At 33.8% G+C, this 22,434-nt stretch overlaps 1 protein-coding gene across 1 annotated transcript; it reads left to right on the forward strand.

Annotated features, from left to right (window-relative positions):
* Positions 1–218: 218 nt before the first annotated feature.
* On the forward strand, positions 219–21,580 carry LOC132713595 (lysine-specific histone demethylase 2-like). Its single transcript, XM_060696235.1, has 19 exons — positions 219–290; positions 2,572–2,766; positions 4,296–4,385; positions 5,100–5,310; positions 6,051–6,092; positions 6,778–6,943; positions 7,424–7,602; positions 8,977–9,162; positions 10,596–10,670; positions 11,097–11,225; positions 12,307–12,472; positions 13,276–13,334; positions 13,846–14,046; positions 14,785–14,859; positions 16,741–16,848; positions 17,383–17,505; positions 18,086–18,208; positions 18,749–18,901; positions 20,126–21,580. The coding sequence occupies exons 2-19, from the start codon at positions 2,612–2,614 to the stop codon at positions 20,222–20,224; spliced, it is 2,340 nt and encodes a 779-aa protein (XP_060552218.1). The 5' UTR covers positions 219–290; positions 2,572–2,611; the 3' UTR covers positions 20,225–21,580.
* The last annotated feature ends 854 nt before the right edge of the window (positions 21,581–22,434 follow it).

Raw genomic sequence — 22,434 nt, forward strand, 5'->3', positions numbered from 1 at the left:
GGTTTTGTCGTGACACGGCTCATTAATAAGTTTTCAAATTTTTCATAAAAAAGCATCAATCTCATATATGTATAACAAGTTCAACCATTTCAATACATGGACTTGATTGATCAATTAAATACAATTGTTTCAAGAGTATTCATCATGAGGATAATACAGTATGATGCAGGGACAAACAATTAGTGGTCTTTAACCTTTTCACATCTGTTTTACTTTACAACACAAGTTTCTCAAGACACCATTGCGCGAAAAAAAAACTTTCGATAAAAGCAAATATTTGACTTCTACCAGTGAGTGACAATCATATATTTAATTGAAAATGAATTAATGCTTTACTATTATATGTAGGTTTATAACTGATTTACGTGACTTGTGCCTCATGTGCCTTATTTTTTTGATAAGATGTTTGTTTACGAACACATGTTCAGGAACTTAGTGGGTGGAGTACTGTACATTATACAAAATTATAATACAGACAGTACAATATGGTTATCACTTTGATGATTTACATTAACACAGGCACATTCCTGTTTAGAACATACTATATATAGATCTGTGATCTCCTCCATAAAAATTAATTTAGTTCTAAAGTAAAGAAAGCCAGAGTATAAATTGCTAAACAAGGAAGAAGAATTATTTAATCTTCGCTAGGTTTTCATCATATAATTTTTTTCTTACATATCTCCATTTTTGTCAAGCTCCATGCGAGGAAGTAGACAGTGGGCTAATCAAGACATTAAGCTATAGTAAATTGTAAACAACCTGTTAACAAATCTATTATATCACCCAGTTACTGAATTAGTTTCTGATGAACAAAGAGGTATACTGGCATGCGAGCAGTTCCCGTACAGAAGCAGTACCCGTATTTTTCATTTAAACGCTTGATTTTTACTTGCAATCTTCAAAAATTCATTTCAAATCAAGCAGATGCATAAAAGAGACAAAATCTAAGTGTCAGTTCGGCAGTACGTATAAAAGTCTCATTTTAAATCACTTTCACCTGTGCATTGTCAAAACGTGACCTTGTTTTCTCTGGGGGATTCCGTCCTTGCGCGCATGCGCTAAAATACTTACACGTGAGGCCTGTTAAAGGGTTTTCCACTAATACCACCTGTTTACAGATAAGTAGGCAATGTGGTGAAAACTTGTTTAATTATCAGAATTTTGATCAATATTACTATATTAAATAATTTTATGGCTTTCATGCGTAAAATATCATGCATACAAGCATGCCATTGCATGAGAATGCGTTGGGGTAACGGTACCGGGTAATTGATACCAGCGTTTAGTCTACGCTCTATTTCCTGAATTACATCTATTTATCTCTTAGAAAATGGTCTGTTCAACAATTATAATTGAAAAATAGGTCCGATATAACAAAATTGTATAATTATAATGGGTTAAATTTTATGTACGGGAACTACTTCTCTTCATACAAAATAATGGATAATTTCGGTACCCCATATGAGGCCTCATAACTAAGGGTTATTCTATGTTTAGAACATGATGGAATTTCCATGATTTGTGTAACGAGCTGAATAGTGATGTGTAACATTAAAATTTTGGTGAGTGAGCGTAATAAAAAATAATGTTTAAGTAACTACGATTTTTGTACGGGAACTGCTCGCATGCCAGTACAGTACATAGATTGGTGAATTTGATGATGCACAAGTTTTTTTACTTTAGTTTGTTTTTTGACGTGTATATACAGATACATAATGATTGCGGCGAAACATATCAATCGTCTGTATTTTAACCAGACGATGTAGTCAAAATATAATTATATATTGATGTGCCAAAGCTTGATTCTGAGATATTTTCGTTCTGGGGGAGAATCTCGCTAGAGGCGAGATATTGCCCAGACACGAAAATAGCATAATATCTTGTTGTGCAGTACAATTAGACTAGACATAATGTAACAGCAATAAATCTTGAAATGTTGTCTGTTTTATTAGTTAATTTTGTACAAATATCTTAATTAAAATGCAGAAAATACATCAATGCAAGAATGGTGACACTGCAGAAATAAGGTAGAAGAAATTTAAAACTCCTTATTTTAACAAAAATCGAAGAATATTAAGCCCACATTAATAAGTACTTTTAATACACGGTAATATTTGTTTTGATTATTTACATGTATGTGGATGGGGTGATTTCTACCTGTCAGCAATCCAATCTCTTGATGATAGTGATATATCATATCCCCGTCATGGGGTGGCAGTGTATTTTAATATATTATTTTCCATTATTTAACATGGACTGATTCATTAGATCACTGAAATTTGAAATTCTATCAATACAAAAATAATGTTATGTATAACAAAATATATATCTCTTGTATAATAAAAAATTATGGACTTATGTTTGACTTCATTACTTCATTGATAGAATTTAAAACTGGACATGAAACATGATATTTCATTGAATAATTTTCGAGGTAACTGTACTTTTGGAAAAGACCCTGAGGTTTAAGCAAAGAGCATATGATTTGAATTATTACCATGGACTCTTAAGGAGATTGCTGTAAATTATTTTAAGAAAAAAAACTACAGATTTTTTTATGCATTTCAGTTGAAATGAATACGAAGGGATGACAAGATAAACAATCAGCATGGCAAGTAGAAAGCCAGTTAGACAGGCAGCTAAAAGGAAGATTGCCTCAGATGTAGAGAATTCTGATTCAGAGGTGAAAGAAAAGAAGATAAAAAATTGTCCAAAATCTGGATGTCCTACTTTGCCAATATGTTTTGCACGTGTAGCATCAACGTAAGTGTGAATATATCAGTAGTCATCTAATTTACAGTTCAGCTGGTATTTTCAAATAAATGATATATGTATGTACATTGAGTTTATAATAATTTCCTGTAAGGTTGATTCTGTTGGCTTTATATAATATTGACCTTGTTAAATCCACAATTTCATTAAACCTCATTTCTTTAATCACATGGTAGATTTTGATCCAACTTCATTATGTTGAATAAATCATTTAAATGTGTAACTTAATTTTTAAAAATATAACTGGAATTTATGGGTACTTTATTGGGAGACATGAAACTTTCTCACAATTTTTATCATCATGTTAATGTTAATGTTATGCACCTTTGAAATGTGTAGTAAATTCATTGAAGATTAACACAATTATTGCCCCTGATTTTAGCTGATATAACCATTTTAGATTTTATTGCTTGTTACTCCAAAAGTGTAACTGCTATTTTCATGCACTTAAGTACTGTAACAGGGTTTGTGGAATGAGGGGGTACGGGGATACAGTGGAATGAGGGGAATCAGGAATACAGTGGAATGAGAGGAATCAGGGATACAGTGGAATGAGGGGGGATCAGGAATACAGTGGAATGAGAGGAATCAGGAATACAGTGGAATGAGGGGGGATCAGGAATACAGTGGAATGAGAGGAATCAGGAATACAGTGGAATGAGAGGAATCAGGGATACAGTGGAATGAGGGGGGATCAGGAATACAGTGGAATGAGAGGAATCAGGAATACAGTGGAATGAGGAGGAATCGGGATACAGTGGAATGAGGGGGATCAGGGATACAGTGGAATGAGAGGAATCAGGGATACAGTGGAATGAGGGGGGATCAGGAATACAGTGGAATGAGGGGAATCAGGGATACAGTGGAATGAGGGGGGATCAGGAATACAGTGGAATGAGGGGGGATCAGGAATAAAGAGAGAATGAGAGGAATCAGGAATACAGTGGAATGAGAGGAATCAGGGATACAGTGGAATGAGGGGGGATCAGGAATACAGTGGAATGAGAGGAATCAGGAATACAGTGGAATGAGGGGGAATCGGAATACAGTGGAATGAGGGGAATCAGGGATACAGTTGAATGAGGGGGATCAGGAATACAGTGGAATGAGGGAGGATCAGGAATACAGTGGAATGAGGGGGGATCAGGAATACAGTGGAATGAGGGGGATCAGGGATACAGTGGAATGAGGGGAATCAGGGATACAGTGGAATGAGGGGAATCAGGAATACAGTGGAATGAGGGGGGATCAGGAATACAGTGGAATGAGGGGGAATCAGGGATACAGTGGAATGAGGGGAATCAGGGATAAAGTGGAATGAGGGGGAACTGGGATACAGTGGAATGAGGGGGAATCTGTGTCCCATCTGCACATGTCTGGTTTAAAATAAGAAAGCAAGTATACAAAGTTCATAAGAAGTACATGCACACAAAGTTTTGTAAGAAGAACATGTTCACAAATTTTATAAGAAGTAAATGTAAACACAATGTGATTAATTATTGTTATATTTATTTTAACAGATGTTGTGGCAACGGTTACACATCCAGATGGTATCATATTTCTGCTGGAGAACATTTCTGTAACGAGTGCTTCGAACATTTCTATAGAAGGTATACAAGTCCGCAGGGATAATTACTTTGTTTCTTTTCAACTCTTCTCAACTCTTTTGAAGCATGTTATGTTATTGTTACTCATATATACGTATGATTCATTTCCCCATTTGAACATAGACGGACCAAAAGTATGTGTAAATATGCAATAAAATTACTGTTGACGATCTATATTTAGATGCCTAAGTGATATAATGATGTGCATCCCTGCGAAAAACAGTGATTTTATCGAGAGATAAAATCGATGCTTGGGATATATTATTTCTTAATTAACAAGTTGAAAAGCCTTGAAGGTATTTCAAAATTGTGCATGATAAAGTCACTAGTCCACCCATTTATTTTTTATAAAAAATTCTGTAAACAAGATAGGCTTACTGACCCATTTCTTCATGAAAATAATAGTTTCAGAAAAACTAGTACACATGTAATCCTGAATCATAATTGAGATGACCCTCTCATTGGTGTCCAAGTTTGTCAACCTCTTTGTAAATCAAATCAAATAAATATCATAAGATATTCCTAAAATTAATTCTTGCAAAGATATGACCACTTTTTCAACTTAGAATTTCTGTGTTCAACATTTATCAAAAAACTCAAAAACTATCTAATATATTTACTCTAAACTTGGAACACTTGTTGTTTTCTATATATAACGGTTCTTATTGTTTTCTCAACATAAATGAGAGAGTATAGCAGATTTTGTTTACATTCCAGTCATAATGCTGGTTATGATAAATACACTGCATGGAAGAGGATCTGGTCACAGTATGGAGCAACAGATAACAGTGTCAAGTATTACATGGCAGATCAGCTTTTACCATACTGGATACAGTGTAATCTGTGCGAGAAATGGCGAAGTGTCTTCCGTGAAACTGAAATCACGCCAAGATATTTGAAGAACTATGTGTGTACAAGAGTTTTGAAGGTAATACTTACAGTATATAAAGAATTGGTGTTTATAAAATGAATGTTAATAGAAGTTACAAGCCCATTAGCAACACAAAAAATAAAACAATATTTTTATATTTTAAAAGCTTTTTCCTTTTAAGTTCCCAAAAAGATACTCATTGGCCCTATAGCTGAGCATCTTTTGCTTCTTTCGGATTTTTGCACTCAGTTTAGAAATAGTGATGAAGTATATTGTAACTAGTAATACCAGTTTTCCATTTCGCTTCCCTATTGACAATTTATGTCGCATTAAGCTCTTATTTATGCAGGTAACTAGCATATAATATGTCTCTTAATCTATAATTACAACATGCACATGCTTGCCCTTTCTACAGAACAAAACAAAACAAAAAATATATTTCCGAGACATAATGTCCCTTTAATATTTTAATAGTAATGACCTTGAATCACTTGTCTTAAATCACTGTAGGATTTAAAGCTCAACAGAGATCTTGGTTTCTTTAATTAATGTGATAAAGTTATCAGGCTAAACTATGGAAGTTGTGTGTCTGAAGTTATACACGTAGATGTGTCCATTCTGTACCACTGCCCTAATGAACAGTGTTTTTGTACCACTGCCCTAATGAACAGTGTTTTGTGTGATTTTAACCCAAATGGGGGAAAAACGTATTATTGGAAGTTATACATATGAAATATACTTAAATATTAGTTTTCTCCTAACCTTTGGAACCATGATTGTAAATATTTGTTTTTCAGAACCAGTCTCAAGATGAGGCATGTGACAGTCCAGAGGATTATGTAAGTATAGAGCACCAGTTATATGCTTGACTTGACCAATAAAATTGTCTGCATTGTCAGACTGGTCTTCAGATATTTTTTTTATAAAATTTCTAGTTATATGAATTAATAATTGATGTTTAAGATATATTAAATGTTTGTCTGAACATTCTTGAAATGTAAGTTTGACATGGTATACTATGCATGGGTAAAATATTTCTAGACTTGTCCTAACTTTCAAGGTTCTAATTAGGCTTGAGTGTTTAATTTTTTCTCATCACAACAAAAAGACAAAATAAGGGAGATCACTAATGCTATTTTTCAGCAAAGATTATTTCTGCTGTTCATTTTCATATGTTCGCTGTTCTATTTTACACCCTACTGTCTCTGAGGTATGAAACAAAAGAAATTTACTAATAATAACCTTTATTTTCAAGAATTGTTTTATCATTTTTTCCCCACCCATGTTGGTTTAAATGATGTCCTTATTTGGCAAATCTGCAAGATGTTATTGTAGCAGTAAATGAAAAAATAAAACATGATGAAAACAGGAAACATCAATAAAAATGCTTTATTATTGTTTATTGAAATATGAAGACTTTGTTTATCCATCCACTCTTGAAGAACATATACCGAGATACAGAAACATGTCACTATAGATGTTAAAAGATGTTAAAGTAATGTATGGATTTGTATTTTATTTTAGCGGATAGAGATGGCTAAGGAGGCTTATGTCTGGCCGTTTCATCTGATCATCCCAATGTTTGTAAAGAACGCAGTCTATGCTCCGTATACACGAGATTTCTTTCAAGATTCTGTTGGTATCAGCCCCTCTGACACATCTGTGCATAAATATGATGAAGGAATTATGGGTAAATAATTACTGTACTTAATACTGATGTGCTAGATTTGATCTGCATGAATGTGTCCTCCAATTAGTAAATGATTCTTATTTAATTGAAGTCTGTTTGTGTGTTATTGAAGGATTGCCATCTATATTTATGCCTGACCTTGGTTTGCATTGGTCACATGGCTAGATTCAATTTGCCTCTGGTGAAGCAACTGAGGGTAAAGCAACTTAACAGAGCTACCATAAGGTTAAAAGTTCCATTCAAGTGCCACTTTGTGTCTGTATTGTTACATTTCAGCATTAATTATTCTGTAGCAGGGTAATAAGTGTTCTTGTTTGAGCCAGCCTTATGTTGAAGAAACCAGTTACATGTCTTAAACAAATGAAATCTAGATTCTTGTATTTGTATCTATTTCAATATATTTAATATTTTCCTATCAATAACTGCAGTTTATAGACCTATATCAATATATATAACAAATATATTTCATTATGTTTTCAGAGGTACGTCAATATTTACAACCATTCCAGTTTGTTGAAGACAATATGGCAATGGCTTTACCTCCCGATCAACTGTCAGAAGATGAGCTGCTGTATTTCCCAGAGTTTAAAGGGATCTTCCTGAAATTCTACCTCATTATCCGTAACACAATACTGGTGTTATGGAACCTAAATATCAAAGTAATTTTCACTCTGATTTGAATTTGACTTTATCACTCTGTTTTGAATTTGACTTTATAGAATAGTCAGGGGCTGTTTTGGCACTGTAACATTGTTGTAGTAACACTTGTCACTTCGTATCTCTTTTATCTGCTAAAGGTTTTCTCTAAAACACGTGTCACCATAATCATAAATGCCATAATTTTCAGGTTACTTTACAGGACATTTTAAAAGGGGGGTGGGGGGGGACCTTTTTTACGTGCCAGTAGTCCTGTTGCATATTTGCTGTTTACTAAAATTAGTTTGAAATGTAGAGAAAATAGCTTAATTTATTATCTAAATATAAAGGAATTTTCTTTGGGTTATTCACAAGCTAATATACAGAAATTAAGAATGATAATATTTAAATACAGTTGACTCTCGGTAACTCGAAATCCAAGGGACTGGGCATTTAACTTCGAGAGAAACGGAATTCGAGTAACGTGGAACTACCACCATTACATGTTTATACATGTGTCTGATCGAATGTGCAAAGGAGTAGGTTTGTTATTGTTGTTAGCGGCAATGCTGCAATATTCAACCATTGAAGTGACGGTAAATCACTTACAACTGCAAATTATTTAAAATGAACAAAAATATATCATTCAAAATTTAATACATGTATATTAATAGTGAAACAGAAACACACAATTACATTTGATTTAATTCATCATCGGACGAAAACGAAATTAGCAACTATCCTGAACCGGAAGTACAAACATGACAGATAATTAATTTAACAAATGTCCTTTACGTTGATAACACACATCAATACCTAGGCTGTTATTTGACTAACACCCGTCAGACTGGCATATGTCAACTTTCTTTAAGAAATGTAATTAAATTTTAATTTAGTTATCTAACTGAAACTTAAAACCAATTAAGTCCTGAAACGGATTAAAGCCACTTTTACGACGTGTTAATAATACATGATGACCGGCAATTAAAAATTACTATGAAACGTGTAAATCATGAGTGACAACATCTCACCTTGATGTTGCCGACCTTTGATCAGACGGTTGTTTTCACACTTCGACTTATTGAGATGTAAATATGTTGGACTTTAATTCAGAGGGACCAAATTTTTCTTTTCGACTAAACAGGAGTCTCGGCAAGTCAAAATTTGACCTAAGCGGAGTTAAAATACAAAGATAAAGAAGAAAATTTGACGGGACTTTAGAAATTTTTCGACTAAGGCGGAATTTTGAGTAAAGCGATTTTGACTTATTGAGAGTCAACTGTACATGTACTGAAACTTTAAACAAGATATTGGTGTACCATTATGATTTTTTTTTCTGAATGTACATGGTAGTTATATGAAAATTGATAAATTTTAATTTTATTTCCATATTTTAGAATTGGGTTACCCGAGAACGTTGTATGAACTATGTGATAATGCGAGGCTTGTCGAGGGTATGGATCACAATACACGTTGATCGTATACTGTTTTACCTCACTCTCAAAGGTTACATCAACCATGGTGTTGCTTTACCTGCCAAGGAAATTCAGTTTATTGAACCACCAGATGAAAATTTCCAAAAGGTATTTATAAAGGTTATTTTACAGGCCTCAGTTGAATTTACAGGTACATACAGTTGACTCTCGGTAACTCGAAATCCAAGGGACTGGGCATTTTACTTCGAGAGAAACGGAATTCGAGTTACGTGGAACTGCCGCCATTACGTTGACATTCGTACATGTATATACATGTGCCTGATTAAATGTGCAAAGAATTAGGTTTGTTATTGTTGTTAGCGGCAATGCTGCAATATTTAACCGTTGAAATGACGGTAATTCACTTACAACTACAAATTATAAATGAACAAAAGTATATCATTCAAAATTTAATACATGTATATTAATAGTGAAACATAAACACACAATTATATTTGATTTAATTGATCATCGGACGAAAACGAAAGTAGCAACTATCGTGAACCGGAAGTACATATAAGTGTATGCAATATGACGGAACATAAATTATACAAATGTCATTTATGCTGATAACACACATCAATACCTAGGCTGTTATTTGACTAACACCCGTCAGACTGGCACGAGTCAACTTTTCAAAGAAATGTTATTAAATTTTAATTTAGTTATCTAACTGATAAAACCAATTAAGTCCTGAAACGGATTGAAGCCACTATTACGACGTGTTGATAATACATGATGACCGGCAATTAAAGATTACTATGAAACGTGTAAATCTTGAGTGACAACATCTCACCTTGATGTCGCCGACCTTTGATCAGTCGGCTGTTTTCACTTTTCGACTAATTGAGATGAAAATATGTTGGACTTTAATTGACGGGACCAAATTTTCTTTTCGACTAAACAGGAGTCTCGGTAAGTCAAAATTTGACCTAAGCGGAGTTAAAATACAAAGATAAAGAAGGAAATTTGACGGGACTTTAGAAATTCTTCGACTTACGCGGAATTTTGAGTAAAGCGATTTTGACTTATTGAGAGTCAACTGTACTTTTAATCTACCTCTGTTTCATTCAAATTTTTATTTATTTAAACATTTAAAGGTATGGCCCGTTTTTCACTTTGGGACTTATATTGCTTGGCATTAGACGTATTCAATGGATTCTACATAATTTATATAGACTTATTCAACACTTTAAGTTTAAACAGTTACAATTATAATTTTATAAGGTAAGGTGTACCTTTAGTAAAGTATTTTACTGTAAGACTTCTGAACTAGTAGTGCTGATTGAGTAGGAAGTGTTTGGAAGTTGTCAAGTTGTGTAACTCGGCCAGCATCATTAACTCACTATGGGATACGCTAGCTTGCTGGAACTTGCATTTGTTTTAAAGGTACATTTTATTCTGCAACAATTCCTGTGATTTGATACATCATTAACTCACTCAGTATGAGGTTCGCTAGCTTACTGGATATTTGATTCTTGGGCAAGGCACATGTAGTTCAACAACAATTCCTGTGATTTATGTTATGTTTATAATTGTAGCATCCTGTGATAATTATTGGAGCTGGTCTGTCAGGGCTCAGTGCTGCTAGACAACTTACCAACTTTAGTGTTCAGGTAATATATTCACTACTATCCTAGTTGACCACCTCTGTTTATTATTGCTATTTATGTATATATATATTTATGTTTTGCAGTCTCATTAATTTTCAAATTTTGTTATGTTTTATTAGTAGATATGAGCATCACCAATTCTTCTAAGCTTGAGATATTTTTAGCCAACCATCTGTTAAAAAGACTTTGCGATCATATTGCGATGTTCCAGCTTTACTGGTGGAGGAAGACCTCCAGTGCCCTTCCGTGCATTATTTCAGGCACAAACAGGCACCCGAGTAGAAACACCGACATTCTGTAAGCTAGCTGGATACCTTCCTCACATGAAAGAATCCAAATTCCCTGTCTGACTGAAATCATGAACATAATATGTCTAGTTTGGTTTGTAAACATGTTTTTTATTGTTTTATATATATTTTATTGTTACAGGTGACAGTGTTAGAGGCTGGAGATCATATAGGTGGCCGTGCCGTGGATGGTGGGAGCTCAAAGTTTAACACACAGTCTCACATGGTGGTTGGCTGTTATAATAACCCTATTGTTATACTCTGTAAACAGGTATGGTCCATTGTTATACTATGTAAACAGGTATAGCCCATTGTCATACAAAATTTTTTTTTGCTAAGACCAGTAATAGATAATGAGCTTTATAAGTATATATTTTTACCCAACTTTATTACAGATTTGCATCTTTGAATTCTAGATTGATCAACCTTTAAGTTTGTTGTGCTCCCACTATAGGGGGTGCAGTAAGATATTCCCTTGTCCGTCTATATGTTGGTGAGTGCATTTGTGCTAACTCATGTTGTCGCAAGGGCATGAGCTAGAGTCAACAAAATTTACAGGAATGTTGATCAGCATGTGAAGTTAAGCACCTGGGGTTCAGCTTGTGGATTAATTCAGTTTTGTTGGAGTTATTGCCCTTAGTAAAAATTTTTAATTTTCTATTTGTGGCATGCATAGCTCTGATTTTATTTGACTTAGAGTCATGAAACTTCACTGAAATGTTAGTCAGTATGTGTAGTTGTGCACCTGGGGGTTTGCTTATGGATTAAGTCAGTATTTGTAGAGTTATTGTCCTTGAATTTGTAAATATTTTCAATTTTCAACTTGTGTCGCACATAGCTCTAAAAGAGTTTTCCCTAGAGTCATTACTCATACAACTTTACAGAAATGTTGTTCAGCATGTGTTGTTGTGCACTAGGGTTTTGTTTATGGCATCCTGAAAGTTTACATGAATGTTGGTCAGCATGTGTAGAACTTTTTGCATCTTAGGGTTTGCTTGTGGATTTATTCAGTATTTGTATTTTTGCCTTTGACTTAGTAAAAAATTTGTAATTTTCAACTTGCTTCACACATAGCCCAAAAAATAGCCCAAAAATGTTTGACCTAAGAGTCACTAGATTGACAAAACAGTGGAGTGTGTTGGCATCTCTGTCCTATGAACACATTTCTAGTCAGTTCTAAAATACGTAGGACCTAGAATTATTGTGTTTTGTTTTTTTAAGTAACAAAGTGTCTTACTTCAGCTGTAATTTTACACTTTCATAATCTGAACAAACTACAAGATAAGCTAATACATGTAATAATAATTTTGTAGTATTTCAGGAGTGCAGTAAGATGAATATTTTTTTTGCAGGCAGATGTAAAAGTAAAAGAGCTTGGAGATAGTTGTGTTTTATTATCAGATGGAGGTGAAATAGTTGATGATAAAATTGACAAACGGATGCAGTTTCATTTTGAAGCTATGTTAGATATCAACAAACAGCTGAGGAAAGAACAAGACAAAGATATCAGTCTCCTAGGTAACTGTATAAGTTTTCATCCTTCAGTCTTCTCAAATTATTACTGAAGTGCAATGAAAACACAAGTGACATCTCCATATCAGGGTCATTTCCTTGTCAGTCTTTTTTACTACCCCCTTTTAGTCAGCCGGCATAGCTAAATATGTTAGAGCACGAGACTTGTTATCTTGACATTGCAGGTTAAATTCCTGGGCTGTCCAACTAAAATTACTAATCAGTGTTTCGCATGAGACTGTAAATTGAGGTATATTGCATGAGTGCTTGAACACTTGGCATGCTAAAGAATCGGGAACAAACTTCTGGATTTGGGGCATCTTTCTGTATCTTTATCTTGCACAATTCTCAAAAATCTAAAATTACTAATTCTCTTCTGCAGGACTTGCCCATATTGGCAACCTGTGGCTAGTATAAATGAACTCAAAATACACTTGCAACCCATCCCCATTTTAACAGAATTGTTTCAGATACTTGAAATGATTAAGGATTATCATTTGGATGGCTTTATATTATAGAAAAACTTTTAAAATAGATAATTATGGATAACATGTTCTGGCACATTAGACATATATACCTTAAATTTTATCTGTACCAAACCAATACATAGGCCATGAGCTTGAAAAGTTTCTTAACTGCAGTCTTCGTTTTACGTATCAACCATTTTTTCATTGTAACTTGTATGTTTTACAGTAGCTCTCTTTTAAATACTAGGATAAAGATCATAATTCATAGCTTAAACATTAAGTCATACCTTTCAAACATTTTGTAAATGCTAATTATATTAACAAATTTGTTCATTATTTTAGATCAGTTTACTGAGCTTCACAATCAATTCAAAGATGAGTCTGGAATCAAATTCACGAAGGTAAACAAAAATAATTTAAAAACAAAGAAATGATGAAACACAGGATTTTTATTCTCCTTACACATACACAATCCCCACCCCACCACCACCACCACAAAAAATGGATTTTCAATTTGAGTATACTTATTGTCTTTTGAATATTATTGTTTAAAGTGCCATATATATCATATACACTTAAGTGCAACAAATCTAATACACACATTAGGGAGTGTTAGAGTTAAGTGCCACTTTAGGCTTATTTCAGGACACCTTTGAATTAGAAATTGGGAGTTTGTATTACAAGTTTTTTACCTATCTGAACAGCAGACATTTTGTTTCTTTTAACATTTTAACTGTTAAACCAAAAGTTAATTAAATATCCATTAGTTGTTTTGATATTTATTAATTGTAAACACACAGTCAACCATACAGAATATGGTTAAACTGTTCAAAATTCTCCAAACACTGTTTAAACTTCTTTTTCAATGTTTTTTTTTTTTCAAAGCTAATATTTAATTTATTTTTATTTCAGTTAGAGGAAAGTTTACTAAGGTTTCATCGCAGTAATTTAGAATATGCATGTGGTAGTAACCTTGGCAACATATCTTCCTTGTTCTGGGATCAGAATGACGAGTACCCACAATTCCATGGACCTCCAGTACTGGTACAAGATGACTTCTCTAAAGTCCTTGATAAGCTGGCAAAAGATATACAAATAGTCAAGAATTCTCCGGTACTTTAATTCTTCTATTTAATATTTGTTGTAAATTTGTTCTCTTAAGATGTTAAAACCAAAAGTAATTAGAAAATCCCTCTGGGAACAATTAATAAATAACTATTTCACAAAGGTTATCAACCTCCAACAGTTCGAGGGGTTAAACCCCTCTTTATGAAGGAGTTTGTTGTTTATTTTGTAAATCACATATTTTATTTTCATATTTCTTTTTTTCTTACACTTTGTTACATACCCTGAAAACAGCAAACTCCTTGATAAAGAGAGGTTTATCCCTTTGAAACGTTGAAGGTTTTTTAAACTTTCTGAAATAGATAGTTACATACAAAAGAAAGAAATTACTAAATTAGCCTTTGCCACCAGTTTAGGGAACCAGGCCAGCCTGTACTTCTGAGTAGTCAGACCAGGCTCTGTAGTGTTGGCCCGGTAATGTTTTAATTTTTATCTTGATATCTCAAAAAACTGATAATAAACAGTTCCAAAAATGGAACATAGATAAATCCATTCAAGATATTAATTTCATATAATTAAGGTATAGAAAGTGCTTTAGGTAAATGCAAGCGACAAGCATTTCCACAGATATATTACCATTGTTAATCAACTCGGTAATGTGTTTAAGATAATAAGAAGGGTAAAAAAAGCATGTGAACTTTGACCTCAAACTATCTGCCTCTTCTATGATTTAGTGAAATGAATGATAAGAATATTTAAATCACTGTTTCTTCACATATATTTTAGGTAACATCAATTGATTACACAGATGAAGCGATTAAGGTCACATGTTCATCTGGGGAAAGTTTCCTGGCATCAAAAGTAAGTCTTTATACTTCAAAACAAGTGAAGGGAATCTTCACTAATATATGAGAGCATAATTGTAGATCACAGAGCAAGGCCCGTAACTCAACATGGATTTTGACAGAATACCCGCCCTTTTTGAATTTTTAAAATTCTACATTATCCAGGCTCTTGTTTTACTATCAGGCATTGAAAATAGTCATGCGCGCTGTCCTACTGACAGCTCTTGTTGTTTTTCTACATACATAACTTAGTAACATGAAGTCACATTTGGTTGATATATGATGGCATATAAATGTGTTTGATTTACTTATCCCTTTCACTGCCATAGGGACGGCATATGCCGTCCCTATTATTTTCGGCGTTTGCCAAATGGACGGCTTTTGCCGTTTCTATGATAATAATAATTATAATAATAATAATAATAATGTAGATAATTATACCATGGACAATAATTATTATATACTAGCAGATTTGGAAACATATATAATTATTATAATACTAATAACAAATAATAATAATTATATTAATTGATAATATAGTAATTTCTTAGAAAACCTTCTGGAAAATAGATGATCAATAAATAAATAACCCTCTGGCAGCGAAAGGGTTAACATTGTGCCTCCGTGGTTGATGGGTTAGAGTCGATGACTTCTAATCCAGTTACCTCTCTGGCGTGGGTTCGATCCCCGGGAGATGCTTTGGTAGTTTAGCACGGAGGAAGGTAGTCTAGTACTGGTGTAGGAAAATTGCTTAGGAAACTACCCGCCTATATGACTGAAATACTGTTGGGAAAAGGCTAAAATGAAACATACAAACAAACTAAACATTGTTGACATTTTGTCAGTTTGTATGGTAAAATCAATATGATATAAAAGCAATTATAGCATAAAATCGGCTATTTTTCCCTCTTTTGCCCATGTTATAACGGGACCAAAACCATGTGTTAACATAGTCACGCGCTCTTGTTATAGCCCGGTTTCACCTATGCGCAATACATACAGGGCCAAGTAAACAAACAAACAAAAAATGACGATTTGGACTGTTTGCCAAAGAGTCATGCGCTCTTGTTTATATATTGAAATTTATTGATTCGAGGGCCTCAGTCGCATATTCAAGTAACTATTCCGGAAAAACGGCGTATAGACATCGGTGCTAATCTTGGTTATCGCCCTTTCTAAGAAACGGACAGTTGTCAATGTAAACAAATACAGTAGAATCTACCTGTCATTAAGTTTAACACTCCGATTAACTTACAAAACTAGATAACACAAAATTAATATGAGAAAATGTTTTTTATTTATGTTAATGTTGATAAATGCTCTTTATATTTCTTTGAGAGAATAATGCTTAGCGCCTGATTTTTTTTATAAACTTGTTTGCTTGAAAAAAAAACCGATTCTGATGTCACTGATCCTTTTTCTACCGTCAATCTGAAATCATTCTAAGAATTTTTGAGGGTCATGTTTTGTCTTGGGTAGAGGGTAGAGTAATGTAACGCTTTTTTTCCTTGAGATAATAAATCTCCAAAGGCCAATCTTTGTTAAATCAATTAAAATTCAAAATTTCGTTCGGTTCCGAGAATTTTCCAAGTTGTTGGCCCTGGAAAAATGAAACGCATACGTAAAACATAGAATTGGATAAATACCGTCCAAGCACAAGAATTTAATGTAATTGTGTTTTGTATAAACTATACATCACGAATCTGTTTGAAAATTTTATGCTATAATAGCGTCAACGCACGTTTATTTCGTGTTATAAAGTCTGCAGAGTCCCTCGGAACTGTTGGAGCCCTCGCCCTACCGGGCTCGGGCACCAACCGTTCCTCGGGACTCTGCAGACGTTATAACACGGAAAAACGTGCGTTAACCCTATATTATATTGAGTTCTCTTATTTAGGTCATAGTGACAGTACCCTTACATGTGTTAAAAGAAAAGAAGATTGAGTTTACACCAGCTTTGCCTGAGGACAAGAACGTTAACTTGGGCTGTGGACATGTAGAGAAAGTAAGAATTGTTACATTGATAATTTTAATCTGACAGATTAATGACATTATTTCATGCTCTCAGTTCTTACATGACTTCAGAACACTTTTGGAAGATACACAAGTACTTTGGTTTGTCAAAAGTTTAAGGAACTTGTATAAAAAGTTAGAAAACTTGGTACTCTGACTTACAAATCAGCTATGTAAGCCATGTTTTATGTCAGTGGACATTGTGTATCTGGCTGAATTTACAATACAGGCTAAATTTGACCAGTCAGAAATTGCAGACACAAATATTGAGCTTAATTATCAGCCTAGCATTTTAAAACCTGAGTTCTAACAAATCCAAAAGTTTGAACCTTGCATCTTCTTATTGTTTAACCTTGTGGCCTTAAGACTAAACATAAACATGTTTGCCAGTTTTTAGGAAACTAAACTTTAATCAACATCCATCAAAGAGCAAGAAGGAAAGATTGTGACAAGAGTTATTGGTGTATTAAAGATTTAGTCAAGATCGTGATTTGTTGCTATAATTACCTGACTTCTTATATTATAGGTGATGTTGGAATTCCCTGACAAATTTTGGAGTAAGACAGTGAAGGAATGTGGAATGTTTGGACAGATATTATCTACCTCAACTGTACCGGGATTGTTTGATGTATTCTATGATATTTCACAGGTTAATATATAAGTTGATGATAATTCTTTAGTGAGAACAGACTCCTGAGTAATCTGTTATTAATTTTTGTTACAGTTACATATTTTTTAAAAGTATCCATTGATAAATTTAAATAATCTAAGTAAATGCATTAAGATACTTGTTGGTGCACTGTGAAACCAAACCAATAAAACCTTTTGCCTCACTCCATATCATTAGATTTCTAATGCAGAGGTCGCTTCTTCAATCCTCAGTTGAGTTAAAATTTCTCTGTGATTATTGATCTTTGACAACAGAGTGTAATGGTCATTTGTCTCACACCGCTGATTTAGAAATGATGTGGGATTTGTAGTTGGTCACTTGCAGAGAATTTGGTAATGACTAGTTTAAAAGTCATTTGGGAGAGCAAGTTACATGGACTGACCATCAAGATATGACAAAAAATGAGGGTAGAACTAGGTAAAAAGTTAAACCTGAGGTTTATAAGAGGGTATGAATTATTAATGTTACTGAGGAGATTTTTGTAAATTAACCATATGTAAGAAAGTATTTGAGGGGAAAAATGGTATCCTTAGTATAAAGTTTTGGTTTTTCTATACAGGATGACCGAGCAATGCTGGCAACATATATATCTGGTGATGCTGTAAACATTCTTAAAGACAAGACAGATGAACAAGCTGTAGAAATGTGTATGCAAACAATAAAAGCAGCATTTTGTAAACAGGTCAGTTGTAATATGCACCTTGAGTTATATTCTATTTTATAGTAGACTTCATTTGATATTAAGCATTTATAAGAGTAATGTTTTAGTAAGTTTCATACTTAATGTCATGGAGGACTTAAAATTTTGTCTAGAATGAGAGGATTGGTGGTGACAGGTGACTGATGCATTACTGTCACTAGTTGGGATTGAAAATCCCACAAATACAACATTGTAGGACGAGAGGAAATTTGCCGTTGCAACAGACTGCTACAATGCCCGACAACGCTCTTTAAAGTGCATGATTTATACATAACCTTTATAAAACACAAGCTTTGTGTCTGGTTTTCCATTGTTAAATGTAAACAAACTGATTATGAGAATTTTAGTGATCTAATGCATTGGTGAAGTTTACCTTGAAAATTATGCACAAAATGCAAGACAAGTGGCATAGCATGCAGGACAAGTAGAAATTTGAAGCTACTGTTTGTAGCAGGAGGAGTGGCTCTGAAATTTCTTTTGATCCCTGCTAGTTACAATGTTAATTATTTGTTTGTATTATAGACTGTACCAGAACCTAGTAATTACCAGGTATCGAGATGGTATAAGAGTGAACATATAGGTATGTCATACTCTTACATACCTACCAATTGTGAACCAGAGGCATTTGATAACCTCGAGAAAGACGTGAACGAGAAAATCTACTTCGCTGGCGAGGTTTGCTTTACTTGATTCATCGTTATTTTATGACAAATATTTCTTCTTGTAATCTTGTATTTACCTTTATTTAACCAGCTGAATTTTTAAAAAATGAACTTGTACAGCTTCCATTTTGAAAACTGTCCATTATCAAGTTTTAGAATATAAAAGTGTAAAAAACTGTGTCTCTGCTGCCATTAATGAACAAAATATTTTGTTTGAATTCTGATGAGGAATAATCCGAAAGCATGTATGAAAGAAATTTGTTTGTATATTGCCTTTTAAGCTAATGTTGCATGAAAAATTATTGCTTAATGGTTAAAAATGTTCAGTTCTTTAAAAGCAACATGAAACTTTGTTCTGGAACTTTCTATTCTGTTGCAGAATACAGTATTCATGTGTTTTAATTAACAGAAACATTCTTTCGGGATATTATGAAAATATTTCATTAGATACAGCTTTATACCCTTTAAGATGAAAATTTTAAGTCCAGCAACCAACAGTACAGAGCCGGATGAGACTACACAGATGTTTAGTCTGGCCTAGCTCTATACTGGTGGTAAAGGCTGAATATATTAACTAAAAACAGAGTAAGGTTTTAAGTGAGCACAACCGTGCATGATCCTTGAAGTCATCACTTTGTTTACTTAGATATTTTAGATAATTGAGTTTCTTATATAAACTTTTTGTTTATACAGAATTGATTTTAGTTTGATTGTGTAGAAGCTTAAAGCTCAAGTTATAGACACACTTTCAAATATGTTCCTGGAACTAACCAGTACTGAGCAATGAGTGTAAAGTTTCTTGCTCAAAGAAACAACAGCTGGCCTCTTGACAGGGTTTGAACCCATGCGACTAGCGATCATTAGATTACTTGTCCGAGGTGTTAACCACATGGCCATACTGTCACAAAGATATAAAATTTAAAGGGCTAATCCTCTAGTCTAGGTTGTAATGATTTATTTGGAGCTTTTTAGCAAATGCATGCTGAAAAAAGAAATGCTAAATTGAAATGTCTCTCTGGAGGATGACTTGTTTCCAACATCTTTTCTTGTACAGAATGGACTGGTGGTTGTATGCCACTAAGTCAGACTTATCATAATTTAACTGTTAACAAAAAGTTGTAACTGTAAAGATTATACAAGAATCTGTTTAGAAATGATAGAAAAATATAAAAATTGTTTGTCTTTCTCTGTATTAAAGGGAAATATATGTTTTTATTGGTTTGTTTATATTTAACAGGCTACCCACAAGCAGTACCATCAGACTTTAGCAGGTGCTTATATAAGTGGACTTCGTGAGGCCGAGAAAATCTATAGATCTTTAGCCAACATCACATGACATGTCACATGATCTATATCACATGACATCTGTACCCTGACACATGTCACATGGTTCAGAAACAAAAATGTTGCTGAAAAGTTGAGGGGAGAAGACAGTATTCAGTTGTTTGGCAAGGGCAGACATTTTTACAGCTTAGATTGTAAAGTCACAGAATTTATTGTATAGAGATCGCTATCATACCATCTTTATATGCTTCTCTTGCTTTATTGCCACAGTTTTGAACTATGTATAGAGTTGGATACCTCAGTAAGTTGGTTTTAGGTGTGTACAGATATTGGTGGCAGAATTCACAGGCTTAAAATATAGTTTATTTTTACCAGTATCACTGGTCTGTAATGTGTACAGTGTTAATACAAACATTATAGGCCTGAGATGTGTATAATTATTGTATCAAACATTGCAGGTTTGAAATTTGTACAACATAGCTACAACTTAGCTACAAAAATCACACACCTGAAATATGTACAGTGTAGTAATAATACCATACATTTGACACATAGCTGTTTGGTTGATATGTTAGCGTTTTAGTTTGAAACATAGATGGTGTTGGCATATAGTGATGTTTTGTAAACAAGTGAATTTTTTTCACAATGCTGAAACATGTACAGTGTAAATATCAGTATAAAGATATGAAACATATTTGTAGCTTAGTTGCAAAAATCCTAAGATTGAAATATATAAATTGTTAGAAATTAAAAGAGCTGTGTTAAGTGTACCATTGGTTTGACGTCCTGTACATGACTGTTTGCTACTTTCACTGTTGGGAAATGTGTACATGTTTCCTATTTACATGATCGTCACAGATATGGAAGGTGTACAGGCTATTGATATAATTAATAGATGTACAGTTTGTACAATTTTGTTACATGGATAACATATAGAGGATATTGAATGAGTGTAAGTTCATTAATGAATTTAAGGAACAAGTTGAATGAAATTATATTATGCCTGGTGATCGAAATATTATTCTATTCAACAAGTTCCAATAAATTCAGTAATGAACCTACACAAATATGATATTCTATTTATACCATACCCTAAATAAAGACTGTAAAAAGTGTAAAAGAATCATTTTGTTACTGATGCACCTATAGGGTAATGCTAACATTTATTGTGTTTTTACACTTTGATGTGTTTAACGCAAATGATGTCGCATCAAAATAATATATGCATGGCCATGTGATATTATTTTTACTGAGTTGCAAAAGCGGCACAGGTATGAAATATAGTTCCTATCCAGTATTGATTAGTTGAATAGTCATATGAAATACTGCAACTTGTACTGCAAGAAACATAATGTTGAAATACTATATGGAAAAAAATTGTTTTAAAGTAAATTTGATGGGGGGGGGGGGGGGGGAAGGGGGGAATTACTTTGCTATGTAATTTGTGAAAATAAGAACAATTTTTTTTATTATTTTGTTAATGATTCTTGATTCTTTCGTTAAAGAGGTCTAAAGTTTTTAACCAGGTTTTCCGAAGGAAAAAACTGGTTATTAGATTGAGGTATGTCGGCGGGCGGGTGGGCGGGCGTTCGGATGGGCGGACGGGCGGGCGGGCGTAAACAATTTTTCTGTGCGCAACTCCTCCTACATTTCTCAACAGATTTTGACCAAACTTTCACAGAAGCTTTGTCATCAAGTGCCCTGGCGCATATTGTCAGGGTTTTGCGATTAGATAATATTTGACCTAATTATGGCCCTTTGTTTTTTTTCATTATATAGAATATATAGTGAACAATTTCTTCTGTGCGCAACTCCTCCTACATTTCTCAACGGATTTTGACCAAACTTCCACAGAAGCTTTGTCATTAAGTGCCCTGACACATATTGTCAGGGTTTTGCAATTTGTATATATTTGACCTAATTATGGCCCTTTGTTGTTTTTCCTTATATAGAATATATAGAGAACAATTTCTACAGTGCGCAACTTCTCCTACATTTCTCAACGGATTTTGACCAAACTTTCACAGAAGCTTTGTCATCAAGTGCCCTGGGGCATATTGTCAGGGTTTTGTGATTGGATAATATTTGACCTTATTATGGCCCTTTGTTTTTTTTCCTTATACAGAATTGAACAAATTCTTCTGTGCTGAACTCTTCCTACATTTCTCAACGGATTTTGTTCAAACTTTCACAGAAGCTTTGTCATCAAGTGCCCTAGCACATATTGTCGGGGTTTTGTGATTGGATAATTTTTTACCTAAT

The sequence above is a fragment of the Ruditapes philippinarum genome, unplaced genomic scaffold, assembly GCF_026571515.1.
Source record: "Ruditapes philippinarum isolate M1 unplaced genomic scaffold, ASM2657151v2 ctg660_1_1_1_1, whole genome shotgun sequence".
Taxonomy (NCBI): Eukaryota; Metazoa; Mollusca; class Bivalvia; order Venerida; family Veneridae; genus Ruditapes; species Ruditapes philippinarum.

What these genes read in the sequence shown, in the direction of transcription:
- LOC132713595 (XM_060696235.1), top strand. Translation starts at nt 2,612, where the DNA reads ATGGCAAGTAGAAAGCCAGTTAGACAGGCAGCTAAAAGGAAGATTGCC. An exon ending in ATATGATGAAGGAATTATGG is followed by an intron (nt 6,944 to 7,423) that starts GTAAATAATTAC and finishes TTATGTTTTCAG; the next exon opens with AGGTACGTCAATATTTACAA. An exon ending in AAGCAGCATTTTGTAAACAG is followed by an intron (nt 18,209 to 18,748) that starts GTCAGTTGTAAT and finishes TTTGTATTATAG; the next exon opens with ACTGTACCAGAACCTAGTAA.